We start from the raw sequence: 26,133 nt of genomic DNA on the forward strand, positions 1-26,133 counted from the left end.
GATAGAGTACATTAAGAGGTGGTATGGTATAATGGATAAAGAGCTGATCTGAAACCAGGAAGACCTGGGTTCAAGTGCTGCCTCTGTTACTGTGTGACTCTCCTGGGCAGGTTCCTTGCCTCTCAGTAATGTAGAGAGCTCTCTAAGATTCTGAGTTGCAGAGAAGTTGCCTGTGTGCTTTGGAAGAGGGAGTTTTCTCAGCTAAGAGTTCCCCATGCCAGTGAAATCACATGTCCAGTCTCTATGCTGAGAGTACATTAAATTTTGCAAAATGCTCTAAATATGTGATCTCACTTGAGACTCACAATAGCTCTTTGAGGTGGATTCTATGGTGGTTATACCAATTTTGCAGATTAGGAAACCGAAGCTGAGAGAGGTGACCTAAGTGACTTGTCCAGTTTTTAAATGTTTTTAAGTGTTGGAGGTTGGATTTGAACCATAGTTCAGTGTAAAAGGGCACTGAATTTGGAGTCATTGAACCTGGGTTCAGATACTAGTACTCACTACGTGTGAACTTGACTAAGTCATTTAACCTCGTCCTCAGTTTCCTCATTTGTATAAGGAGGATGTTGGACTAGATGACCTCCACAAGCCAAGTCCTTCCATTTCTTTTTATGATTCTGAGTTTCCTGGTTTTTAGTCCCAGTGTGCGATCAGTTATGACACAGTGCCTCCCTGTAGTGTCCATTTAAGGGGACAGCAGTCCCTCTGTCCTCTGCCTTGGGTCAGTCATAGCTGGAGTATTGGTTCATTTGGTTCAGCTCTGAGATCACTTTCCACTTTTGGAAATGGTATTGACATGGCCCTTGGAAGGAGGGTCATCAGAATGGTGAGAGGAAACTTGGGGTATTTAGCTTGGAGAAGAGAATACTTAGGGGCATGATAATTATTGTGAGGATGGATTAAACTTATTCTGCTTGACCCCAAAGGGCAGGACTAGGAGAAGTGGGTGGAAATTATAGGGAGGCCAATTACAGCTCCATAGAAATACGAACTTCCTATTAGGGCTGTCTAGCTCTAAAGTAGATTGAACTGTCTCAGAAGGCAGGGAGTTCCTCCAAGATGGTTTGGTAGAAAGACTGCTTCCCACTACCCTACTGATATGGGCTCAGCGCCTCACTGCTATTTGCTAGCTGTGGGACCTTTCTTAAGTCACTTCACTTGTGGATTAAAAGATGCCTGATGTGTCACTAAGGTCCTTTCTAGCCCTGATATTTTGTGCTCATTCAAGTGGATGACCACTTGTCCAAGATATCAGAGAAAGGTTTCCTGACTTGGGTATGGCTGGAATAAATGACCTAAAGGCCCTTCCACCTCTTCAGGATTACCTCTTGTAGCTTGGGCTTCCAATGTTAACCTCATGGCTGTGAGGAACGGGTATGCAGAAAAGAATGGGGAGGGGAGTGGGCAATGAATTGAGCACCACATAGGAGCCATCTCAAATTGCTCCAGAGCTATAGCCCTGCTAATGTAGATCAGATCCGTGACATGGCTGGGCCCCACCCTGGGCCACTGCTTGCTGAGACCAAGTGACCAGGAATGTTAAGGGCAGCCCTGAGCTAAGCCCACTGAGGACCCTTCCATCTTTGTGAAGGCTGTATTTGGAGTGGTGATAGGTTTAGAGAAGCCCCTTGTGGGCCCAGGCTCCTTTTCCCCACTCTGCTTCTCTTTGTGAAAGCATATCTGGGCGATGTATTTAGTTTAGGGCTGGGTTTCTCCCTCAAGCACTTCTTAGCTATGGGATCATGATCAAGGGACTTAACTTCTCAAAGCCTCAGTTTCCTCATCTGTAAAGTAGGGATAACAACTTTAGCACACACTTCACCAAGGTTGTTGTGAGATTAAGCACTTTTCAGCCTGTGGCCCTTTGACTGAATCCAAACTTCAGGTGTTACTTTTATTGTGAGAGTTCCCACTCGATTGTATGTACCTAGCTTCCATATCCATCTCTTAGGGCTTGCTTGCCCAGATCATACTGCAGGCTTGACCTTTATAATTACCTGTCACTCCCCTGACAGGGTATGAAGCTCTCTGCTTCTGGGCCTAAAGGGTTGGTTTGCAAGCAGGAACTTTTTCAAACCCTCATTTCTCCAGTTTTTAAAAGTCTGAAAACCTCAACTCCACATTAGGCCAGGCTGCTGCTGCAGAAGAGAGGAGGGAGGACTGCCATTTCAGTATTCTGAATGGAAACCCTGCTTGGCAGCTGCGTGGACGCTCTCTCTCTTCTTTCCCTCTCTCTTCTCTTTGGAACCTGGGACCTTCAGTATTCATTGCCCAACAAGAAAATCTCTTCCTCTTATGTTTATTCTACAAATAGGTTACCACGGATAGGACTGTGGAAAGACCTCTACACCGAGGTCTGGATGAAGTGTTAGCTTCCCTCTGGTCCTTCCCTACCCCTCTGGGTGTGGGCAGAAGGGGAATAAGTAGTATTACTTTTCCACCTTTTCATCTTACCGTCCACATCCCCTGCAGGCCTAACTCTGTGGGAAAAGAATATTTCTCAGCGCAAGAAAGTTTCCTGGTGCCTCTTTGGGGATTGGAGTAGGGCAGAACAAAGGTTTACCAGGCTAACCTCATCAAGGGAATTTCCTCAAAACTAGCCACAACTTCACTCTTACCAGGGGTTGTTTTCCTTTGGGAGGTAATCCAGAGTTTTTAGCTTTATCAGACTTCCTGGCATGCCCCTATCACTCTGCCACTCAATGTGGCCATGCTCTCTGAGGCTCTTGTTCTGTTTCTGTCATTTTCTCCATCCCTTGTTTGATATCCTTCCTTTCTCACACTACCCTTTCTTGGTCTTATTCTGTCTCTGTGTCTTTTTTTTTACCCTCCTTGTCTCTCCTTGCTGCTTCTCTTAATGTTTTTATCTCTGTCTGCAGCAACCTCCTTCCTTATCCTACTTTCCACTCTCCTTACCTGCATGTGTCCCTGTTCTGTTTCTTCAAGTTCCCTTTCTTTCAATAGGATGCCTTTTGTTACCTGAGGAGGGCCAAACCTTACCTGGTGGCCTGGGGAGTGTGTGCTTCTCGTAGTGGTTGTTGGTTGAGATAGCTGGCCTGGGGCACAGGGACTATTAGTATAAACAGAACCCTGAGAATTAATGATCTATCCCTTTGGGAAGGCCCTGCCTCTTTACCTCAGTTTGTACTACACCCCCACTGGCAGGGGGTCTGCAAGCAGAGGTGGGGAACCTGTGGTCTTCTGACTGAATCCAAACTTCACAGAACAAATCCCATTAATAAAAGGATTTGTTCTGTAAAACTTGGACTCAGTCAAAAGGCGACATCCAAGGACCTGGAAGGTCACAGGTCGTCAGTGTCTCTTCCTTCCCCTCCCCCCCCCAAATCTAAAGAGAGGCTTCTAAGTCTCCTTAGGAGTGAGCCCTTCGGCTTCAGTGGATCCTTTCTGGCCTGAGGGATGGCAAATTTAGGAAAAAGATCCCTGTGTTAGAATTTCCCTTTAGGGCAGAATTCTGACTAGAAAACTTCCAAGGCCCTTGGTTGTGAAGGTGTGTTAGGAACAAGGTACTTGGAATGGAGGTAGTTGTCTGCCTCCATACTTGGACCCCATGGTTTTAATTTTTAATTATACAAATGACTTGGACTTTATATTATTGTATCAATGACATGAAACACCAGCATGTATTGATTCAAAGAAAATCAGATCAGGAAGTCAGAATTCAGAATAGTTTAAAGTTCTTCAGTGACCAGAAAGCCATGAGGGCTGGGGTCTTTAGGGAGAGAATGCTTAACTCTTGGTTAAGGGAGTGGGTGGGGAGGGTGTATGCAAACAGTCCTCTCCTCCTCACCGCACTTGCTTTTCCTTTTTCCTCTCCCAGGCACAGCTGATTTGGCTAATGGCCTCGTTCTGAGGTAGAGGGCACAGTCTTCCTTAGTCAATTGCTGAGTGTCCACCACATTCCATTCTGTACAGTACTCTTGGTAGGGTATCAAGAACCCAGAGTCTGCTTCATGATAGGGGGGAGGTTTATCCAATGAGCTAAGTAGTTCAGAGTACTGAGGCCCATGTCCCTAGAGGGTCCAGAGATCAAGGGGCAGATGTATAATGTGTATGACCGTTTTTTTTTTCCTTTCTTTTGTCTCCATTTGCTGTCATCTCCCCTTCTTCTGTTTCCCCACCCCCTTCCCGGAGTTGACCTTTGTCTCCTAACTCCGGATCGCAGTCTTCCTGTCCCGGTCTTTACTCTGGAAAGGAGAGTGAGAGTACAGTTAGGAAATTGGGGGTAAGGGGATAAAAGGAAGACATTCTGAAGAATAGGTGGGATTTGGAAGCCCCAAGGGAGCTATTCCACCCCCACGTGTACATAGACCGTGGTTCTTAGGTCAGACAGATGGAATGCCCTCCCCTTGGGCTGGCTTCACCGTGGGCTTGGCAGGTCATGAAGAGAGGGGTTGCCCTAAAGGCCTAGTCCTTTCTCCTTCCCTTTGAAAGCCAGGTCCTGATCCCCTCCCCCTACCTAGCTGGTCTGTCTGTATAAGGGGGAAGCTTTTCCTGAGTCCCCCTGCCTCCTTCCATGCAGACCGCCTCGTCTCTCGTTACCACAGTTTGGGGAGGGGGAGAATGGATTGGGAGGGGGGCTGCAGAACAGAAATTGTAAAATTAAATTTCCCAGATGTTCAGGCCCCAGGAGCTCGCTCTCGTGCTGTCTGGAGAGGAAATGGGGATTGGGAAAAGCCCGCCTCGTATTTTTTCCCCTCTCACCTTGCCTTTCCGGTACCACCAAGTGCAGGAAGGACCATAAATTACTAGACTCTGGGGCTGGCCCATCTCCCTGATAGTGCAAGGGGGTGAGGTGAGGACCCTGGAGGCTGTTCTTTCAGCCCCCAAACTGCTTCCTGAGCCCTTTGTCCCATGACTCTGCCTTCCTCTCTTCTTTTCTTCTCTCTGCTTCTCCTCTACTCTCTGTTTCACGACCCAGGTCTATAACAGTTTGGTAGTAATTTACTTTTGGGTCCCTGAAGTTCTTCACTTTGGCCTGTTTGTTCACACAGCTCCGAATTAATTTATCATTAGCAAGAATGGGAAATAGCTGGGCACTTGCCAGATGGGGCCATCAGTCCCACCTCATTGTAGTGACTCAAGCTAGAATTCACTTTCCTGGATCGTGGGTTATTTCCCCTTATGTAGACCTGGCCAGTGGTACCTGAGGTAGGATTGTGGGGTGATTTCTTCCCTCTCTTCAGGTTAGGGAAAAAATGCAAGGCCTCCTTTCTTTCTGGTTGTAGGGTAAGGAGGGGAACCTGTTTGCAAGTAAAGTAAGCAGCTGAACAGGAGCTGTCCAAAGGGATTTTACTGCTTGGGGGGGAGTGGGGGGGAGGATGGTGGGGCACTAAAAAACAGTTATCCCAAGGGAATAAAGAAACCACTTTGGCAGCTCTGTCTGGGATTCCCCTGTGGGCTATTTCTGTTCTCAGGCTCTGTCACTGAATGACACTGTCTTTTCCTTGAGTAGTCCCTACTCTTCCTCATTTTCCTTCCTCTCTCCCTCTTTGGTCTGTGTGTCAGAGATGCTGATAGCTTCCACAGCCTGTTTGTTACTTTGTGAAATGGGTTCTGGCCTTGTTTGTTTCCTAAACTCAGCGGAGGGAGGGTTTATCCGAACTTGCTGGTCAGTCAGTCATTTACTGAAACTGACCCAGTGTAAGCAAGAGGCCTTCTCTTATTCCTTAGGCCATTCTGATCCCAACCCTCTTTTCTTTATCCTTGGTTCTTGCTGTTATGGTTTCTCCTTCCTTACTCTTACCTGATGTGAAGCCACCTTTTTCTGAAAGGCAGGTCACTTAGCTTCTCAGTGCTTTGGGCAACCCCCTAGAATCATAAGTTGCACTTAAATTGGTAGTGGAAGTTTCCTTGCCTGGGAGTTCCCAATACCAATGCAATCATAGGTTGTGTCCTTATTCCTAACATTCTCTTGCCACTCCCTGTCACCTTTCCTCATTTCTTTCCCCATATCCTAGCAGTACTCTGCAGCTATCTCTGACTTGATCAGTCTCAGCTCTGGTCCCCATCAGGTGAGTACCATTGGTCAGACCTGGATCTAAATCTCTTGAGCCACAGATCTTCTCACTTCCAGCCACTTCTTCTCTCCTTCCTAGAAGACAGTCTCCTCTCAATGTATATCCAACCTAGATCCTTATCTCCCGTCCTTCTATGTACTCTGTGATGATCCCTGGACTTTTTTGTCTTTGGGGGAGTAGCACTGTTATACACAGCTCTACTTGCTCCAGTGTGTTCAGTATATTGATAGGCCCCTCCCACAGAATCCCATAATTCCTGAGCCCTATAACATATTAGACCACCTGGTTCTGTTTACCTTGTTGGGAAAGGTGTATGGGGAAAGATCCCAGGAACTTCCCTAAATTTATTTGGGTTGGTGGATCTTAGCAGCTGCATCAGTCTTTCCTAAAATCTTCCAAATCTAACTCTTCCTTCCCAGTATGTTTCATTTCAGTCAGGGGCTTGGTTCTCTCCCCTTCCCTCACCATCTTTTGGAGCCTCACTTGCTGTGCCCTCCCATTGTCTCTAGGGACAGGGCTTTTGAAGTAAAAGGGGCAGGAGTTAGGATTTACAGGTGGTTTGGGGAATAAAAGGGCATGCTCCTGGAGTCTCCTGTTAGGAACTTTCATATCTAAGAAATGTGAGAGGAGCTAGATTTTGAGGTTCTGGCTGCCCACGGACCCTTTCAGACTTCCAGTTAGAGCAGACTTGGGAGGAGAGGAGAGGAACACAACTTTGATGCTGAGACCTGTTCTCTCCTGACTCCTTTATCTACTGAACTTGGTAGATATTTGGTGTGATTTCCCACTTATTAGCCCTGGTTTCTTTCATGTGCATTCTCTCTCTGTCTCTCTCTGTCTCTCTCTCTCTATGTCTATCTTTCCCTTTCCCCTCCTTCCCTCCCTCCCAAGAGACTGAGAAATCTATGTATGCAGACAGTGTACACCACCATCTGCACTCACTTGGGGGTATTGTAGGTGCCCATAAACTTGTCTCATAAGCCTCATAGTTCTGGTTAGCAAGAAGGGAAGATATAGGGTCCTAACCTGGATGGGGATTTATCTGTCCTATGGTGATACAGTATATGAGGGATGGAGGCATAGGAGAGGAGGCTTTTCCAGTGGTAATGTATACTGTGTATGAACAGACACAGAGAAACAGAAGGAGCTTGTGGAGTGGCTGAGAGGCTAGAGCTGGCTTTGTGGGGTCCCCTGAAGAAGGGATTCAAAAGAGCAGGACCCTTTGTAGATTTGGACCGGGTAGTGGGTTAGAGTTGGAGGTAAATGTGGTTAGGTCACAGGGCTTCTAGGTAGAAGCACCTTAGCCCAGATCCTGCTGAAGGATGAGTTTCAGAGAGCTCTGGAGCTGCCACAGCTGGCTTGGATTTAATGGGCTCCCCCAGGCCTTAGCTTCCGAGGAAGCTGGGTTGCATTAATGGGATGAATTACCCCACCCTCAAGCCCTATAGCTGATCATCCTAGCCTAAGGGTTGTTGGTGTAAGATGGTCATACTTCTGTTCATTTGTCTCCCAGGGGGCCAGGTAGGGGAGAGACTGTCAAATGATCTGTTCTTGTCCATCTCTATAGAACTGACTTGGGCAGTGCTTCCCCTGGAAGCCCTCTGGACCCTGTGGGGTAGGGAGAGGTCACAATTTAGCTTGCTAGATGTGAGTAGAGCCAAGTAGAGTTGTCACTTTATCACTTCAGTATCTAGCTAGTTTAAGGATAATATAATAAGGAAAATAAGAGATAAAGATCAATGCCTGCCTTGAGAGGTCTTTAGGAACCACCCTGCTTAGCCACTTCCCAGCCTAGCCATGGTGAGCACCTTCTGAGTCTGAGACTACTTCCTCCAGCCTACTCCAACTAAAAATTCTTGTGGTCCCCAGCCCAGCCCCAGGAAAAAGCTGGGAACCATGGTTTTCTTCTCTAGACTTTGAGCACACCACCCCTCATAAACAAACATATGCATATAATTCCAAAGCAAATTTGCCACTTACCAATTTTCTCTGGTTGCTGAGGCAGAAGGTGCAGATCTGTTTGGGCTGGGAGTTCTCGCTATCCCGAGGTGGTGGAGGTGGGGGTGGAGGACTAGCTCCCCCAGCATGGTGGTAAAAGGCTGGTGTGGAATGGCAGGGCTGCCCATCTCCACACGCCTCACCCACCAGCAGCACATTGCCCAGGTGGGAGATGTAGCTGGATGCCAGCCTCAGCGTCTCAATCTTGGACAGTTTGCGGTCTGCAGGCTCTGTGGGGATGAGGGTGCGCAAGGCAGTGAAGGCAGTGTTGACACTGTTGGTGCGGTCCCGCTCTCGGGCATTAGCCGTGTGCCTCTGCCGGGGCTCTCGGCTCAGACGCCCCCCAGTACTACTGCCCTTCTTGCCTCCTGCACGCCGCTTAGAACCCTTGAGGCCAAAGGCATCAGTATCAAGGTGGTAGGGCTTCTCATCTGAACCTGAACTCTCACTCCCATTCTCATCGTCCTCTGACAGCATGCTGATCTCAGGATATAGGTATCGGCTGGGGGGTGCTGAGCGCAGCATGGCAAAAGACATGGTGAAGGCTGGGGTGGGGGGTGATGCTCGAGCACCAAGTGAGATTGGGGTTAAAGGGGTTGGGGAATGGCCACAGGCCCTCAACTCTGACCACAGCTCATGCCTCCAGCCTCTCTCCTTTTGGTCCTTTTGGAGGTGTCTTCTGTTCAGTGATGTCTTCTGTGGGCAGGGGTGCCTTCAGGTCTCTGAAGGAGGAGTTAAGTCCTAGTTCTCTCAGGGTTTGAGGTAGAGGCTTCTATGGCAGCAGTTTGTTGCTGCTGCTGCTGCTGCTGTTAGTGCTGTCTCCTTAGCACACATGTGCATCTTAAGACTGAGCGTGGCAGGAGCCAGCAGCTTTATAGCCTCGGTATCCGCCAGCAGCACAGCACAGGGCGGTCAGCTTAGCCCCTCCCCCACAGCACACACAGCTCCCTCCCACTGCCTGGAACTGGCTCAGGGGGGCTCCTCAGAGTACCACAGCCTCCCTTTTTCCCTCCCTCCTTCGGGTGTGTGTTTGTGTAGAAGAGAGTCAGGGCTTTCCCTTGTGGAAAAGGGGCCACACTTGTGGGCACCTCCATAGAATTGCTCATCTGCCTAGTTCTTATTCTCCTTGGAATTGGGGCCACAGGGGCAGCCACAATCCTCAGACCACCTTCCCTAGTAGGGACAGTGGGGGAGGGGAGGAAGGGAAGGGAAGGGAGGAAGACTTGCTCTGGTCACTGGTAGGATTAGAGTGTTTCTCTGATTCAATATTGGGGTGTGGAGGTTCTCCCGGATCAGTGCTGGGGTAGGGGAATCTTCCCTAACCACTATTGGGAAGCACGGTTTGTTCTTCTGGTTTATTGTAAGAGATGGTAGGTAAGGTCAGAGTGCTGGTTGGAGGATGGCTTTTTCTGGTCATTGTAGCAATGAGGAGTGAGATTGGGGTGCCTCCTTCCTGTGCCGGGTGAGAGTTGGGGCCCTGAGTACATGTGTAAGAGAGGTATTAAGGAATGGAAAGGTATTGGGGCAGCTGTGAAGGAAGAAACCCATGAGAGTCTTCTCAGCACCATTGGGAGGGAAGAAGGGGGTCAAATAACATCAGTGACCTGCTTCTCTCTGCCCCTTCTCCCCCCCATCTGAACACACACACACACACACACACACTCTCTCTCTCTCTCTCTCTCTCTCTCTCTCTCTCTCTCTCTCTCTCTCTCTCTCTCTCTCTCTCACTCTCACTCTCTCACTCTCGCCCCGGCATGACCAAACTAACCCAGCTGCTGTATGAGGAATGGCCAGAGTATTAACTCCTTCAGGGCCAAGGGCTTCCCTTTTTCTCTTAAGGTCCCAGAGCTAGAGGTAGGGATAAATTTTTTTTTTAAAGCAGGTTAGATAGTGGACAGTGTTTTTTATGTACAACACATGCACACACATATTCCTTCTCTCACATACCCACCATCTCTTTCAGGCCAGTAGTCCTGTGTCTGTCCATAGCTGGTCAGTCTCCCCCCATATCTCACGTGTATACTGTCTCTAAGTCACTGTTGCATGAAAATAGTGTCAGCAACACAGAGACGCTAATGATGTTTCTCACACATACTATCTTATAGTCTTCTTAGCCATATGCATACTCATAATAGTGTCAGTCCCTCAATCGAACAGCATATATTTTCTGTCCCAGATATACTCTCTGATTTGTGTTGTTAGTTTCAATCACACACACACTCACACACTCCTACTCCTGCTGGAGTCAGCAAACTTTGGTTCAGATTCCACCTTCCACAAGCCATTTAATTTTTCTCCATCTCATTTGTGAAGTAGGGGTGGGTGGTAAGAGTTTATACTACCATTTGGTGATCTCATCAGGTCCTATGGGTTCAATTATTGTCTCTATGCAAATCATTCCCAGATTTCTATATCCAGCCTTGTATCCAGCTCCTGAGCTAGTTATGAAGTCTTGAATCACCAACTGCCTTGTGGACATCTTGAACGACCGGTCTGTTTCTGGAGAGGACACCACTATCTTTCTAGTCACCTGGGCTTAAAACCTTGGCGTCATCCTCAACTCCACCTAGCCAGTGTGTTACCAAATTTTGTCATTTCTGTCTTCATAAGATCCCTTGAATGTTTGTATCCCCTTCTCTCCGAGCCCACAGCCACAGTAGTCCTAGTCATGCCTGGACCATTACAGTGGCCTGCTGCTGGACCTCCTCCTCAAGTCTTTTTCTATTCAAATCTGTCTTCTCCTTAGCTTTCATTGGGATTTTTTAAAGCATCTATCTGAGCACATCCCTCTTGATGAGCTCCATGGGATCCTCTTTGGCGCTTACCAACCTGGCCTCTTCTTTCCTCTCCAGTCTTATACTTTACTCCCCTCCCTTTCTCTTTCATCAGTGACACTCGCTGTTCCTGTGCCTTTGCACTGGCTGTCCCCCATCCCTGGAATAGGTATTCCCCTTACCTTTGCCTCATGGGTTTTGTAGGCCTCTTCTACAAGAGGCCTTTCCAGGTTTCTCTCCACTGTAGATCTTCACTCTAAGATTACCTCCCATTTAAACTGCAGAGATCATAGATTACATACTTGTCTCATTCAGATGTGAGCTTCTTGTGATGGCAGGGTCTGTTTTGTTTTTTTTTCTCCCAGCACTTAGCACAGTGCTTGGCACAGTGTAAAACACCTAATGCTTGTTGATTCACTGTCTGCCACCTCATAGGGTTGTTTGAGAAAAGCATCATGTAAACTTTAGAGTCCTGTAGAACTATGGGTGATTAATCATACACACTGTGACACATGCTCACTTTGTCATTCGCTCACATAGCATCTCAATTACACATACCCTTTTCTCTCTCACATGTGTGCACACATATACACACATAAAGAATATACACACATACATACATATATACATACAGCCCCCAGGGATGGAAAGACACCTGGTAAAGGGGATTTTTTTTTTTAAAGGCACAGGGAGCCAGATGTGATTTTGCTGGTTTAGGGAATTCTTGATGGGGAATCTCCTATCGCTGCAGATCAGTACTTGTTCTGCAACTTAAGAGGCTTAGAGAGTTGTCTGAGGATGTTGAGAGGTTAAATAACTTGCCTTCGGTCACAGCCACTATATCCAATTCAGAACTTGAACCCAGATTTTGAGGCCAGCTCTCTCTATTCACTATGCCACACTGCATATGGAATAGCACCTCAAAATAATCTCTTCCTGGGATTGGAAAGTTGCAGGCAGGGACCCACAGATTTGTCCTAAGATAGCAAAGCTGAACCCTATGCCTCTTCCCTTATCCCCTAAGCTCCAGGGGGGATGACCCTGATCTTTTCCCTTTTCTAGGGTTCCAGGCTAAAGTCCCATCCCCTTTCCCATTTCTTTGTTCCCCCCCCAAGCCCCTCGTAGGATCCTTTCTTCTTCTCCCAGCCCCTCTTTGCCCCCCCCCCCCCCCACCTGCCTGACATGTGCTGTGCTTTTGAAGGAAGTGCCATGGGATCCAAGGCTGGGGAAGGATACCTTTAACTAGGGAGGAGCAGTGCGAGTAGTGGTGGCTGGCGGGAGCTTCTGCCAGGAATGTGCGTCTCGGAATGCAATTTTGACTCTGGCCAAGCTCAGCTCCCAGACTTGGGGAGGAGGGGATTGGGGAGGGTGCAGAGTGGTGACGGCAGATCTTCGAAGGAGAGAAGATAGGGTGGGGGTGGAGGAGACAGCCCATAGAGGCTGAGCTCACTCCCGGAATCCTCAGAGAAAGGAATATGATTGGGGAGGGGGGGGGGAAGGAAAGGAGGCCATATCCAAGAACAGCTTCTGCTGCTACTGGAGAGTAGAAGCAGAGAGAAGAGGCAGGCTCCCTTCTCCATGCCATGATTCTCTCACAGAGACAGTTTCTAGTTTTAAAGCAGTCTTTGTGACCCATTTTGGTGCCCTGTTGGTGGAACTCTTTTCTTCCCAAAATTAATAGGAATCAGGATGGGCTGTTAATGTTGAAGGGAATTCAAGTCTTCTCCCCCCCCCCCCCCCATAGGTCTTATTCCCTTCTTTTAGTCCTCCATCCTTTTGGCCCCATGGGGTGTGTGTTCCTCCGGGGTGTTTATGGAGACCAGATGGTGGCGGGGGATGGCTTGGACTCAGACTGTCCAATTCCATGGGAGAGCTTACATCTCTGTCTTGGGTGTGGGAGACACCTGTGTTCCCTGCTACTCCCTCCTCCCTTTTCAGTGCCAGCCAGCCAGCCAAGGGTATAGTCAGAAGCTTGCAGGATTCCCAGTTGGGGAGAACTCTCACCGGGCAAGAATGCTGCCCCCTTGGAAACTGAGAGATGTTAGAGTTGGGCGGGATAGACTGTTAGTATTTGTCTTTCTATGCCTGTCTCCACATCGTGTGCCCCCTCCTTCCCTTCTGCCCTGTAGTGAACGACTCTTGGCTGTATGCCCCCAGCCCTGGCAGTAGGTACTTGGCCCACATGCCAGGGCAATGAGCAAGCGGGCAATGAGGTCACTGCTGTGGCTTCCCAGGGCCATTGCCAAGAAATTTAAGACTTTTTTTGGGGGAGTGGTTGAAATGGAGGGAGGGTCTGAATAGGAAAGGGATAGGGAGGTGGGGTTTTCAGGTCTAGAAACTATACAGCATAAAACGTTGACTGAAACAAAATGGGCAGGTCCCCAACCCTTTAGGGACAGGAGAAGCAGAGGCAAGCCCAGAAGATGGAATGCAGCCAGAGGAACTACAGGATAGTCTCCCCAATAGACACTTAGTCCAGTGGAGTGGCTTGTATGGTCTCATTTCACCTGTGACTCTCTATCCTGTCTTGTAACCCCTACCTAGGACATCCGGAACACAGTGGGGAATATCCCTCTGGAATGGTATGAAGATTTTCCCCACATTGGCTATGACCTCGATGGGAAAAGAATCTATAAACCTCTTCGTAGCCGAGATGAACTTGATCACTTTCTGGATAAGATGGATGACCCTGACTACTGGTCAGTTGGGCAATGTGGGCAGTGGAGGGGAAGGTCAGTAAGAGGGTGGGAGGGGACCCTTTCTTTTGGGAATCATGTTAGGACTAGGAGGTGGTATCCTCGGGGCATGGAATTAGGTATTGGGTGGTCTCAAAGTCCCTCTCTTCCTACCTTTCTCTACTCTTGCTCCCATAGGCGGACGGTGCAGGACAAGATGACAGGGCAGGATGTGAGGCTGACGGATGAACAGGTGGCTCTGGTACAGCGGCTACAGAAGGGCCAGTTTGGAGACGCCAGTTATGATCCCTATGAGGTATGGGGTAGGGAGGGAAGATTGGAAGCGGGGATGAGGCACAGAAAGGTTAACAGTGCTTGATCTTCAGTTTGGGGGCAGGAAGAACACTTTCACTCTCTTTCCCTTCCCACTGTTACTAGCCAGCTGTAGACTTCTTCAGTGGGAGCATGATGATCCACCCAGTGACCAACCGTCCTGCTGACAAGCGCAGTTTCATCCCATCCCTCATTGAGAAGGAGAAGGTGAGATCACCCCTTGTGTGACCTCCTGTCCTGGACTCCTCCCACACATCTGCCCCTTCAGGCCTTGGCCTCTCTCATACCTGATCACTCTTCTTCCACCAGAGGCCTTGCCCATGTTCTGCTTTGTTCCCTTCTTCCCACCCCTGTGGACTGCTCCTCACCCTGTCTGATGTTCCAGGTCTCCCGGATGGTCCATGCCATTAAGATGGGTTGGATCCAGCCACGACGGCCGAGGGACCTCACTCCCCAGTACTATGACCTGTGGGCCCAGGAGGACCCCAGTGCCATCTTGGGGCGCCACAAAATGCATGTGCCTGCCCCGAAACTCGCACTGCCTGGCCATGCTGAATCATACAACCCCCCACCTGAGTATTTACTCAGTGAAGAGGAGGTGAGTCTGAAGCAGGGACCCTAGAGTGGGGTTGGGGGGACTGTGGAGCTGGGACAGGCAGCCTCTTGGTTTTTAGGGGGCAGGAAGTGCTATCTTTTTCCTCTGATCGTCTCTCCTTCCCCTTTTTTCTAGAGGTACATGCCCCAGGTGGTCTAGCCTGACTCTTGCTAATTTTGTGTCCACAGCGACTGGCCTGGGAACAGCAAGAGCCTAGTGAGAGGAAGTTGAACTTCTTGCCTCAGCAATTTCGATGCCTTAGGGCAGTGCCCGCGTATGGCCGCTTTATCCACGAACGCTTTGAACGTTGCCTTGACCTTTACCTGTGCCCTCGCCAGCGCAAGATGAGGGTGTGGTTGGGAGTACTTGAATGTGGCAGTTGAAGTTGGAGGGAATGGTTTAAGGAACATAGGAACCAGGCCTTTCCCTCCAACCTTCAGTACCAGAACATGCATACTTTGTATGACATTAAGAATGGAGGGTTTGTGGTTGGAAAAATGTCTGGGCTAGAACCTAGAAAATGTGAATATTGTTCAAGAGACTGAGTGAGGGGGGATGGTGTCAGCAACACCTCCCTCTCCCGCTAGTCCATTCCCTACATCGGGCATACCCAAACTCAGGGTATTAGGGGTGTTGTGCTGAGACTCTCCAGCTCCCTCACACCCCTCAAGTCACTCGTGGTAAGCCTGAAGCTGGGGTCTGGGGTAGTGTGATAGGGTTCTGTGTGTTGTGTTCTAGGTGAATGTGGACCCTGAAGATCTGATCCCCAAACTGCCCAAACCCCGGGACCTGCAGCCATTTCCCACTGTCCAATCCCTGGTAATGGGGATCAGAGTAAAGGATTTGGGGGGTGGGAGAAGGGGACAAGGTGGAATAATACAGGGAATAAGGGTCCTGCTGTGGGGGTGGCCTAAGGTTATATTCTGATTCTCAGCTTGAGTGATCTCCACTTTCTTCCTATCCTTAAGGATTTAACACTTCCTTCCCGACTTCTTACAGGTATACCAGGGCCACAGTGACTTGGTACGATGCTTCAGTGTTTCGCCCAGTGGCCATTGGCTAGCTTCAGGTACGTTCAAGGGGGAAGAGAGAGAGAAAGACACTGAGAGGCGTGCTCTCCTAGTTGGGACTGCTCTCATCAACTTGCTACTGCAGAAAGCATATTGCTCTACAGGAGCTGGGTCAGGGAGTTGGTCCTCAAATTCATGGGGTCAGTTTCGTCTTGCACGTAGGGTAAGACTTTGGGGGAGAGGTGTTGGGAAATCGCCCCTCTGGTGACAGGACTTGGCTTCTGCAGGCTCAGACGATCATTCGGTACGACTGTGGGAAGTGAACACTGGTCGGTGCCTGAAGACAATTCCTGTGTCTGGAGTGGTGAAGAGCATCGCCTGGAATCCCAACCCTGCCATCTGTCTTATAGCTGTGGCTGTGTGAGTGACCAGGGCCTTTTGTGTCTTCCTGCCAGGCTTCCCCTAGCTAGCTGGTATTTTGCCCTGAGGAAGACTAGTAGTGGCTCTCATTGGTATAGCACTTTGTGACTTGCAAAGTACTGTTCACATGACATGCATGGAAGTTGCAGGAAGGAAAAAATGAAGCCTTCGAGAGGTCGAGTGATTTGTCCGTGGTCACTCTGTCCAAAGCAGGATTTGTACCCCCATCACAAGTGACCAAGTTATCTCCTAGGATTGCCTCAGTCCTGCTCACATTCAGGACTGTCCCCCTTGCCTTTCTCAGCAACTCTTGGGGACCAGCGAGTGTGTCCCTTCCTGAGGCAGAGATCAGCTCCCATAGAGTTGGTGGTGACCACTTAGAGCTTTGTGGTTTTATCAACTTCCAGCACTCCACGTCGGGCAGTAAATTTGTACACTTCCCACCAGAAGCACGGGAGGAAGGGACTTTGGTGCAGGGGAAGCAGCCTGGTTTTAGGAGACCTGGGTTTGACCCCAGACTCTACTTAGTGGCCAGGATCTATAAAATGGTTGCTGTAGTCCTTACGTACTTCCTCACAGGGTGAGGAGAGACCTTTGTAGATCCTGTGGAAGTGTGAACAATTATTTGCAATGTCTTTGTCTCTGGGAGGCGTTAAGGAGAGAATGGTGAGGACTAGGTGGGGCTGTAGGGGTAGGTTCTGAAAGGAGTCTCTCTATTCACACATCCCCAAAGTGCAGAGTCAGTGCTCCTGCTGAATCCGGGTCTGGGGGACCTGTCGGCCACAAGCAGCACAGACCAGCTGCTGAGCGCATTCTCGCCCCCTGAAGAGCCTGCTCGGCAGCCTGTGGAGTGGCAGGAGGCTTCAGCTGAAGAGCATGGACACGGCCTTAGGCTGCGAATCTGTCATAACAAGGTACTTGGGACAGTGGAGCTAGAAAGGCCATGGACAGGAGAGAGAACGCGATGCAGCGTGGTGCAGAGGGCTGAAGCCGCTAGAGCTTGTGTGAAGGGCCTTGGTAGCTCGTCTCTCTTGGATCTCATTCTCTTCCCCGTCCCCTCTCCCCTTCCCTTTCTCTTCAGCCAGTGAAGCAGGTAGCCTGGCATGGACGTGGGGATTACCTGGCTTCAGTCGTGGCAGCTGCTGAGCACACACAGGTGTTGATGCACCAGCTGAGCCGTCGGCGCAGCCAGAGCCCTTTCCGTCGAAGCCACGGTCAGGTGCAGTGCGTGGCCTTCCACCCCTCTCGACCCTTCCTGTTTGTGGCTTCTCAGCGCAGCCTCCGTCTCTACCACCTGCTTCGCCAGGAACTCACAAAGAAGCTAATGCCTAACTGCAAATGGGTGTCTAGCCTGGCTGTACACCCCCAAGGTAAGAGGATGGGAGTGGGGGGTGGTCTGACCTCACCTTCCCACCCATCCCCAACACCCTGGGAAAAAGATGAAGGGGAAGTTGGGGACTTTGGCTGACCTAGCCCCATGTCTCCCTTTCCTACCCACACAGGAGACAATGTAATCTGTGGCAGTTATGATAGCAAGTTGATCTGGTTTGATCTTGACCTTTCAACCAAGCCCTACAAGGTGCTAAGGTAAGGGGGTGCTAGGGAGCTAATGAATGAACAGTATTACTGTTCATTCTTTCAGCACAGATCTTGCTCTCAAGGAGCTTGCCATCTGATCAAGGGAAAAAGCATCATCACAAATAATTAAAGCAAGGGATCATAGGATCAGGAATTGATGTCTAGTCCAGCTCTTTTGTTTATAGATGTGGAACACTGAAGCCCAGAGCAGTAAAGTGATTCACTCAAGGTAGACAGCTAGTAGGATGCTAAGTGCAGTAGAGAGGCCCAGGAAAAGATGCTGAGGGGCTTGCCCCTGGAGAGGGGGCTTTCAGGACAGCTTCATGGTGGAGAAGATTCCTCAGTCAAGTTTTGAAGGAAGAGAGAGAGAGGAGTCATCAGCAGATGAAGATTTTGGAGAAATCTCCTTGGCATGTAAGAACTCGGTCACAAGTCCAGACAAGCACAGAGGGCTACTGGGGACTGAGAATGGGGGGTGGTTAAGTGGATAAACTTCTGAATGGAAGGGAATACACGAAGGCAAAAGTAGTATGAGATGAGACTGAAAAGATAGCTTGCCGCCAGACCATGGCTGACCTTCGCTACCCAGCGTTATTCAGTAAGTGGGCAGTGGAAGCCATTGCAGATCTAGATAGTGGAATGACAATATCAGAGTTGTGTGTTAGGAAAATGATTTGGGAAGCTCTTTGAAGAAGGAGGGACAGGTTAGGAAGCTAATATTGCAGGGTAGAGGTGATGAGGGCCTGGACTAGAATAATGGTATTCTAGAAAAGGTAATGTGGAGGTAGACACAGTAGGTTTGGACAACTAGGATGGGCAGTGGTGGCGCAGTACAAGAGAAGGAAATGTTAAAGATGAGCTTATGAGTCTGGGTTACTTAAGAGGATGGTGGTGCCAACAACAAAAACAGAGGGGCAGTCGGGGGGGCTAATGTGAGGGTAGGTGGCTTTTTCTAGAAGTTTGGCTGTGAAAAAGAGGGGGAAAGGATTCATAGCGTGAGGGGGTGACAGGGTTAGGAAGGTTTTGAAAAATTATTATGGGGGAAACCAAAACCTGTTTCAAGGCTTGAGGGCAAGGGAGATTGAAGATGAGAGAGGGGGACTAACAGTAGGGATTCCTTCTACTCCCCCCCCCCAAAAAAAAAACAACCACAAAGAAATGGGTGATTGTAGCTTTTTTAAAAATGCACAGATTGAAAATGAAATAAAATTGAATTGGGAAAAAAATTTTTAAAAACTGAATACACACATAGAAGAGAACAGGAGGAGGTTCAGAAGGAGAAAGAGACAAATAGGACAGCTTTGAAACTGATGCTGAATTTATTACATTTTAAAAAATATAAGCTGTGTATGTAATAGATTCTTGGTTTCAAGTAATAAAAAAAAATTGAACGAAACAAGATAGATGAAGACATATTGGTTGGCGTCACTCTCAGAAGAGTAGGAAGACATTATTTGCTGGGGGGTGGGTATAGTTAGGTGCTCAAGAGAATAGAAGGTGTGGAAGAGCCTTGGATAGTCGATAAAAGATTATTAAAGGGATTGCCAGCAGGAATGAAGGCCATTTGAAGTTACCTGCTTTAATTTGTAGTGGATCTGGCCAGCACAAATTCATGATTTCCTCCAGCCACTTGAGAAAGAGAAGTGGGAGGTGGGAGATTGTAAGAGTAGGAGATTATCAAGTGAGATTAACATAGTGTCAGGAGGACAAAGGATTCAAGTTGGAGGAAGGGTCAATCTGGTGTAGGGGTTGGTAGACCAAGGAAGTAGGGAAAAATTGAGGAACTGAAGGTCACACTAGTATATTCACGTATACCAGAGTACTAACATGAGGCAGCTCTGGGGCTGCACGTTTTAAATGTACTCCCCACCCCCCCACCTCCACACACACCCTTTAGTGATCTCCCTCTTCCCTGAACTTCACAGGCACCACAAGAAGGCCCTCAGGGCTGTCGCTTTCCATCCAAGGTACCCGCTCTTCGCCTCTGGATCTGATGATGGCAGTGTCATTGTCTGCCATGGCATGGTCTACAAGTAAGTACTAGTCTCTTTGCCAGACTAGATAGAACAGTAACGGGGCTTCTGTCTTGTCATCCCCTGTGTCTCTTCTCCCACTCCGCTTTCCCCCCTGCTACCCTACCTTCATCATCCTTAAGGGCATAGAGTCCTTCTTCCATTTAGCCTTCTCTTGTCCTCCAAGTGATCTGCCCCAGTAACAGGCCCTGATGTACCCTTTGTCTTCCTCTCCAGTGACCTTCTACAGAACCCGCTGTTGGTGCCAGTGAAAGTTCTCAAAGGCCACACGATGCACCGGGACCTTGGGGTGCTGGATGTGAGCTTCCACCCCACCCAGCCCTGGCTTTTCTCCTCTGGGGCAGATGGCACCCTTCGACTCTTCACCTAGGGACAACAGGGGTGGCGTGGGGTATTAAAAGGGACATTTCTTGCTGTTGGCCTTGTCTCTGTCTAGGACAGAAGGGGATTGGCAAGAAGAATAAAGCATAATCAGCTACCCAGCAAGTCAGAATACTTAGAAAGCTGACCTCTTAATATCCTACCCAAAATCTTCTGCCTCTTACTACACACAAAATAGAATCTCATTTTTGGAAAGGGCTTTCATCCTCTAATTTAGGAGTTCTTAATCTTTTTTGTCATGGATCCCTTTTGCAGTCTGGTGAAATCTATAGGCCCCTTCTCAGAAAAAAATTTTTTTAATAAGTAAAATACATTAGCTTACAAAGGAAATGTATTATTGAAATAAAGATCTATTTTTTTCCCTTCCACGTTTAGAGATTCTCTGAACCTGTTCATTCACCCCTTATGGGTCTGTCAACCCCAAGTTAAGAACAGTTGATCTAATTCAACCTATCCAATCTAGGAATTCTTTCTACATCAGTACTATAAGGGAACCTCAGGAGGGTAATAATACCAAGCATTTTATAGTGAGTACTTTATAGAACTTTATAGTGAGTACTTTAAGTACTTTATATATGTATATGTTATCTCATATAATCCTCACAGCCATGTGAAGTAGGTGCTGTTATCCCCATTTCACAGATGAGGAAACAGGCAGGCAAAGATTGTGACTTGTCTAGGGTCAATAGGAAATATCTGAGGCAGAATTTGAACCCAAGCCCTCCCAACTCCAAAAATCCAACTGTCTCTGTCTTCTACCTGATTTTTTAACATCTCCAGCAGAAAGCCATCCAGCTGCTTCTTGAAAATATGTAGTGATGGGAGAAAATCCAGTGCTTTCTGTTCCACTTTTAGAAAGCACTGGTCATTAGGCAGCTTTCCCTTCCATCGGATCTCTTGCTGTGTGGCTCTACCAATTGCTCCCCCTTCTGCCCCATAGGCCAGGTACTGTACCAGTTGTTGGGGGTACAAAGACAAAAAAAACCCCAGTCCTTTCAAAGATCTGACATTGTGCTGGGGATAAAACATGCAAATGGATCAGGACAAGCATGATTATTCCGAGAGGAAGAAAGCACTCTCAACTGGGGAAAGGCTTCCCATGGGAGGCCACAAACAGCCTGAAGTCAGGTGCTCTAAGAGGAGCAGCCCAAGTGCAAAGGTGCAGCAGCAAGAGAAGGAAGGCCAAGTTCAAGGAACTGGAGTGTAGTTGTGAAAGGAGCCCAAGTGGTTGACCTGTGATACTCTACGTCTCATGTCTCTGTGCCCCCATACCCAGCATGCTCCTTGTTCTTAGCTCTCTGAATCAGAATTCCTGGTTTCTTTCGTGATTCCATGTCATTTTCTGTCCACATGAAGCTTGTACTGATTTCTGTCCCCTGCCTCAACACCCCCTGCGGCTAGCAGCCTCCCCAAACTGCCTTGTATTCATCTGCATCTGTTCTGTATGTCTTTGTATGTGTACATGCCATCTTCCCCAGTAGAAATGTCAGCTCTCTGAAGGCAAGGACTGTTTTCCTTCTATATTTTATACCTTGGCAGTCACATGTGGTACTTAATGAATACTTTTTGATCAACTCTTAGGCTGGATGGAGATTGTGAAGGGTGAGTTGCTAAAATTCTTTGAGTCTATTATTCCATCTGTAAAATGGGAAGTCAGACTAGAGAGCCTCTAAGATTCCTTCCAGATTGGAAATCCTACAAGTGTTGGGGGAAAAAATCAGACAGTGAGAGAGGTCCTGAATTCCTCAAAAGGGAAGAAGGTGGAAATTGTTAAACTTCAGGCTGATGAACTTGACTTAAAGTACTGAGAAAATTCTAGAAAATCTTTAAGAAATAATTTGTGAAGTCTTGGTAATCATGCTTAGGATGTGGCTGCCAGGGTAACTTCCTTTTCCCCTTTGAACATTGACTGAACTGGCAGATCAGAGAAATGTTTTAGGCACAGGTGAATTTCAGCCAGATTTTTGACAGAAATCTATCATGTATCTTTGTTGCTCGGATGAGACAAATGACCTTGACATGGTAACTGGATTCAGAAATGCCTGAATGACTGGACCCAAAGCAAAGACGCTAAGTAATCACTGTCAGCCTTTGGCCAGAGGGTGAGAGGAGAAGGAAGGAGGGATGGCTCTAGTGGGATACTGCAGAGATCTTTCCTGATAAAAACTTTTCACCATCAACCTGAATGAAATCAGTGAACAGGCTTGGATGACAAAGCTGGGATGGCTGGACAGGAGACCCCAAATCCAGAAGGATCAATGACCTCGAACAGCCTGAAACCATTGTACGAGTAGAAGGTGGGCATGGACCTGGATGGAAGATAGTGAAAAAGGTCTGGGGATTTTAGTGGATGTCTTTGATGTAAGGCCACAGTGTCCAATTGTGTGTGCATGTGTGTTTATACACGTGTGGATGTGGCAACAGAAGACTCTCCCCTACCCCTTCCCTGAGTGAAGCTCACCCTTCGTTAACTCTGCTAGAGCTGGTCATTCCTCTATTTCTATCCGGGTCGGACCCTCCATATCCAGAGTCTGGTGCAATACTTGGTGTCTCATATTTGAGAAAGGACTTGGCATGCTGAAAGAACCACCAGAATGAGGGGACTGGAAGCCATACCAGAAGGAACTAGAGATGTTTAAGAAGAGTCCCTGTTGTGGGGGAAAGGGACTATATTTCTATCCATCTTCTCATGAAGTTATGAATGAGATGGCAAGAGAAACACGTAGTTTTCTTCGACAAATTCAAGTCTCCTAGCCTGGATAAACAACCATGGCTATTAAAAGAACTGGAAGGGGGAAGCTAGGTGGCACAGTGGATCAAGCATCAGCCTTGGAGTCAGAAGGATCTGAGTTTGAATTTGACCCCAGACACTTACTAGTTTCATGACCCTGGGCAAGTTACTTAACCCTGATTGCCTTGCCAAAAGATAAACAAAAGAACTGGAAGGTCTGTTTGCCAGGTCACTCACTGACAGCTGACTAGATGCAGTGGAGAGTTGTGGATTTGGAGTCAGAAGAACTGGGGTTTTAATTCTAGTTTTGTCAGTACCTATGTGAACTTGGGTACTAACTCAATTCTCATTCGTTTTGGGTCTTAGCTCTGTCAACTATTTTCATTGTCTTTGCTAGTCTAAAGCAGATTAGCCTTCTTTCTCTCTCCATTATTATTGTTCATATAATTGAGTTGACTGTTCATCACAAGATCTGTCTCGTTTTGAATTTCAGTTCTCACTGATACTATTTGTACAGGACGGCCACTTTTTATGTTCAACTTAAATCATTTGTTGCTTCTATCATCAATATCCCTTCTTTAATGTAACTTCATGATGAGTTCCCAAGTCATCGTCCTTGTCCACTGAGTTGGTTACTTGTTCTGTCAGGGAATGAATGTCTTTCACCATGAGGACCAGAGTGGGTCCTGGGGAGGCAATTGGAGTGGGGGATGGGAAGAAGCACTACAAGTCAAGGAAGAGCAAACAGCTTTTATTGAAAAATAAGTACAGTATGCTCTGTCCTATGTACAACTTCTCCTCCAGCACCTTTGGGTCCTGCCTGGATTAAGTCTTAAGCTGAAGGTGAAGAGGATGGGATTGGTCCCGTCTGTAAAGCCCCTACCCTAATCCTGGTTTGGAGCTGTGGCTGTAAGATATATTCAGGTAGGGATCCTCATGACCTCCAGGAGCAGGAGCCATGGGATTGGGGGGTGGGGGAGTGGCACTCGGGGTTTCAGGATCCAGCTGTTCCACAGCTGGGTATCTGGGCAGTGAGGGTTGTTTCTGAGAAATCTGGTCCATTTTGCTTGTAGAAAGGCTGGTCCAGTGTCTTACACACAGCTCAGGCGAACTTGACCAGACAGCCCAGAGTCTCTGCAGCTTTGATCCTCACTGTGGGTGCTGGGTCCTTAAGCAGTAGCTGGAGAGCTAATAGGAAGAGACGGGTTTGGTTTAGAAAGAACCTGAAGGTCATATGGGGTTGTGACATGCATGAACACCCACCCTATTGGGGGGAATCCCAGATGAGCAGACAGATTAGGTCAGAGAGGGGGCAGGAAGCACAGTTTGGAACCTGGACTTTAAAAAGGGCAGGTAACGCTTTTTCTTCCCTTCATAGTTCCTGAGTATTTTTCCAGTAGCTTGTTTACACCGTGAAATTGAGGCTCCTAGGTCCCTGCAAATCCCCTTGATGGCTGCTCAGCTCACTGCCCGACGACCGACTGCCGGCCTCCCTCCCACATTCCCTCCCTTGCTCACTGGCCCGCCAACCCCTGATTTATGTGCCGCTGGCTTCCTGCTCTGCCGTCCTCCGCCTCAAGCTGCTTCTTCCAGCTGCTGGCTCCTGGGGGGTGCAGGACCCAGGCAGGAGGGGGAGCCTGGCCCTGCTTGGCTAATCCACTCAATACAGGAAGCTAAGGCTGTCCAAGCCCGAACTGCTAACTCCAGTGATTATACTTGCTTTCTCAAGTGCTCATACGCTTACACACACACGCACGCGCGCGCACACACACACGCACACACTCTCTCACTCTCACTCCCCCACCCTAGAGGGGACTAACTACTCTTTAACAGACAGGCCTCTTTTCTGCAAGAGCCCCAGGAGCCAACGGAAAGATAGTTTTTCCTTTTTTAGTGTTTTTTAAGCTCCTTTGGAACAGCTCAGAAGTTTCCGTGAATTACTAGAGACGATGAGGTCACCAGTGACAGGGAAAAAATCCTTGAAATCCAGGAAAATCACTTAACCCACCCCAGCCCCCTTTCTGGGACCCATGGTGTCAGTAACTCCTTCCCCATGGATTATGCACCAGCCACCTCCACGCAGGCAAAGGGGCCCAGTCTACAACGCTGATCACCCAGCAGTTCCTGCTTGGAGGAGCTCACATCTCCCCGAAACGAGGAGAGGGAATTCAAAGCTGAGGAGAGGAAGCAGTGCTGGAGGATTCTTCCAATGCCACCATGAATCAAGAGTTCCAGGATGTCTGTGTGGCTGTCTGTCTGTGTACGGTCCCAGGCCCTTCCCTCTCTCTTCCCCACAGCCTACTAGTGTCTGGATCGAATGTGTATATGAAGAGTCTACTGCACATCAGCCCACCCCCAAACAAAACAAACAACCTGCTGGTCTCCTGCAGCTTGGGCCTCCCTAACCTCTCTGTCTGTCCCTCACTCTCTTACCTGAGATGAGCTGTTTCAGATCCACCTGTTCACAAGCCACTTTATCGGCATGGAGCACTAAGAAACCTGATAGGAAAAGAAGAAAGAGGAGGAGTAATCTCTGGGCTCCTTAAGTACAAGGGAAACAGAAGGATATATTCAAATAGGCCAAGATGAATAAAAGGTGATGAACAAACAATAATAAATTAATAAGTAAAAGATGGACAGCCCTCCCTGGTCATGACACTGGTGATCCAAATCTTTTCTACTAAAAAAAAATTGGTATCTTTTGTTTTTATTTCTGAATATACCCCTCTCCTTTTTTATACACATATCCTTTATAAAAAAAGAATGGAAAAAATAGTTTTGCAAAACTAATCAACACATGAACAGTATCTAACGGCAATGTTCCCTGGTTCCCGACCACTCTTGAGTTGAGGTTTTAAGTCCTTTTTGTACCCTTGGAAGCCCTGAAGCCCCATATTACCAAAAGCCAAGATGTGGGGGAAGAAAACTCCCCTGCTCACCAATAAACATGGGCGCAGCTGCCCGGATGTCCTCCCAACAGCTCTTGAAGTAGAACAAGTTTGTATTGATGAGACGGCCCAGGGTGTCAGGGAAGTTCTGCATCTGGGAGCGGCACAGAGCTGGGCTTATCATTGGCCCAGCTCACCTTTTTCCCTTCCCAGACCCGGCTCCAGCCCAGATTCTTCTCCAATCTGAATCCATCCTGTCACTACCTCCTTAGCACTCCGGTATTCACACAAGGAGCTTCTGAAACTAGGCCTTCCCACTTCTCACCCCCAACTTTCTACTGCCAAAGGCCTGGTTTACCCCAGGCTTTCCCCATCAGCCCCAGACCTCACCCACCGGCCCAGGCCTCACCAGGTATTTGCTGGTATCATTCATGAACTCCCCAAAGTGTAGCCCACGCCCATCATGCAGCTGCTTCTCAAATAAGGCTGTTAGCTCTTCACATCCCATATTAGGGCCACACATGCGCAGGGCAAACTTACAGGCCTGGAAGTAGAACAAGCATGGGCTCAGAGGGTTCCCCATGTTCTTCACCCTGGAAATCCCCTCCCATTTAGTCTATAGCTGCCATCTGATCCAAAAAGCATGTTGGATGGGGAATAGGCACTTAGAAGCTCA

General features: G+C 48.2%; 3 protein-coding genes across 6 annotated transcripts in view; 1 reads left to right on the forward strand and 2 right to left on the reverse strand.

Moving 5' to 3' along the window:
• BOP1 (BOP1 ribosomal biogenesis factor) overlaps positions 1-20,206 on the forward strand; it is a 69,215-nt gene extending 49,009 nt beyond the window's left edge. Inside the window, 15 exon segments of the mRNA XM_027857633.1 lie at positions 13,358-13,512; positions 13,687-13,804; positions 13,927-14,028; positions 14,207-14,419; positions 14,605-14,766; positions 15,155-15,235; positions 15,416-15,485; positions 15,714-15,846; positions 16,580-16,760; positions 16,928-17,216; positions 17,349-17,433; positions 19,350-19,457; positions 19,674-19,741; positions 19,744-19,835; positions 19,837-20,206. Of these exon segments, the coding sequence (XP_027713434.1) occupies positions 13,358-13,512; positions 13,687-13,804; positions 13,927-14,028; positions 14,207-14,419; positions 14,605-14,766; positions 15,155-15,235; positions 15,416-15,485; positions 15,714-15,846; positions 16,580-16,760; positions 16,928-17,216; positions 17,349-17,433; positions 19,350-19,457; positions 19,674-19,741; positions 19,744-19,835; positions 19,837-19,965 (1,986 nt within the window). The 3' untranslated portion in view covers positions 19,966-20,206.
• Positions 3,675-8,853, reverse strand: SCX (scleraxis bHLH transcription factor). The gene is made up of 2 exons (XM_027857634.1): positions 8,022-8,853; positions 3,675-4,208 (listed from the first exon to the last, which is right to left on the reverse strand). Exons 1-2 carry the CDS (start codon positions 8,574-8,576, stop codon positions 4,170-4,172), a joined length of 594 nt encoding a protein of 197 aa, XP_027713435.1. The 5' UTR covers positions 8,577-8,853; the 3' UTR covers positions 3,675-4,169.
• Positions 20,207-23,304: 3,098 nt separating the features above from the next.
• MROH1 (maestro heat like repeat family member 1) overlaps positions 23,305-26,133 on the reverse strand; it is a 185,195-nt gene continuing 182,366 nt past the window's right edge. For all 4 annotated transcript variants that reach the window (XM_027857638.1, XM_027857637.1, XM_027857639.1 and 1 more), the window contains 4 exons: positions 25,867-26,001; positions 25,509-25,611; positions 25,003-25,068; positions 23,305-23,757 (listed from right to left, as the gene is read on the reverse strand). In XM_027857638.1, coding sequence (XP_027713439.1) covers positions 23,672-23,757; positions 25,003-25,068; positions 25,509-25,611; positions 25,867-26,001 — 390 coding nt within the window. In that variant the 3' untranslated portion in view covers positions 23,305-23,671. The remainder of the gene's footprint in view (positions 23,758-25,002; positions 25,069-25,508; positions 25,612-25,866; positions 26,002-26,133) is intronic.

The sequence above is a fragment of the Vombatus ursinus genome, unplaced genomic scaffold (assembly GCF_900497805.2).
Source record: "Vombatus ursinus unplaced genomic scaffold, bare-nosed wombat genome assembly UNPS02012319.1, whole genome shotgun sequence".
Lineage (NCBI taxonomy): Eukaryota > Metazoa > Chordata > Mammalia > Diprotodontia > Vombatidae > Vombatus > Vombatus ursinus.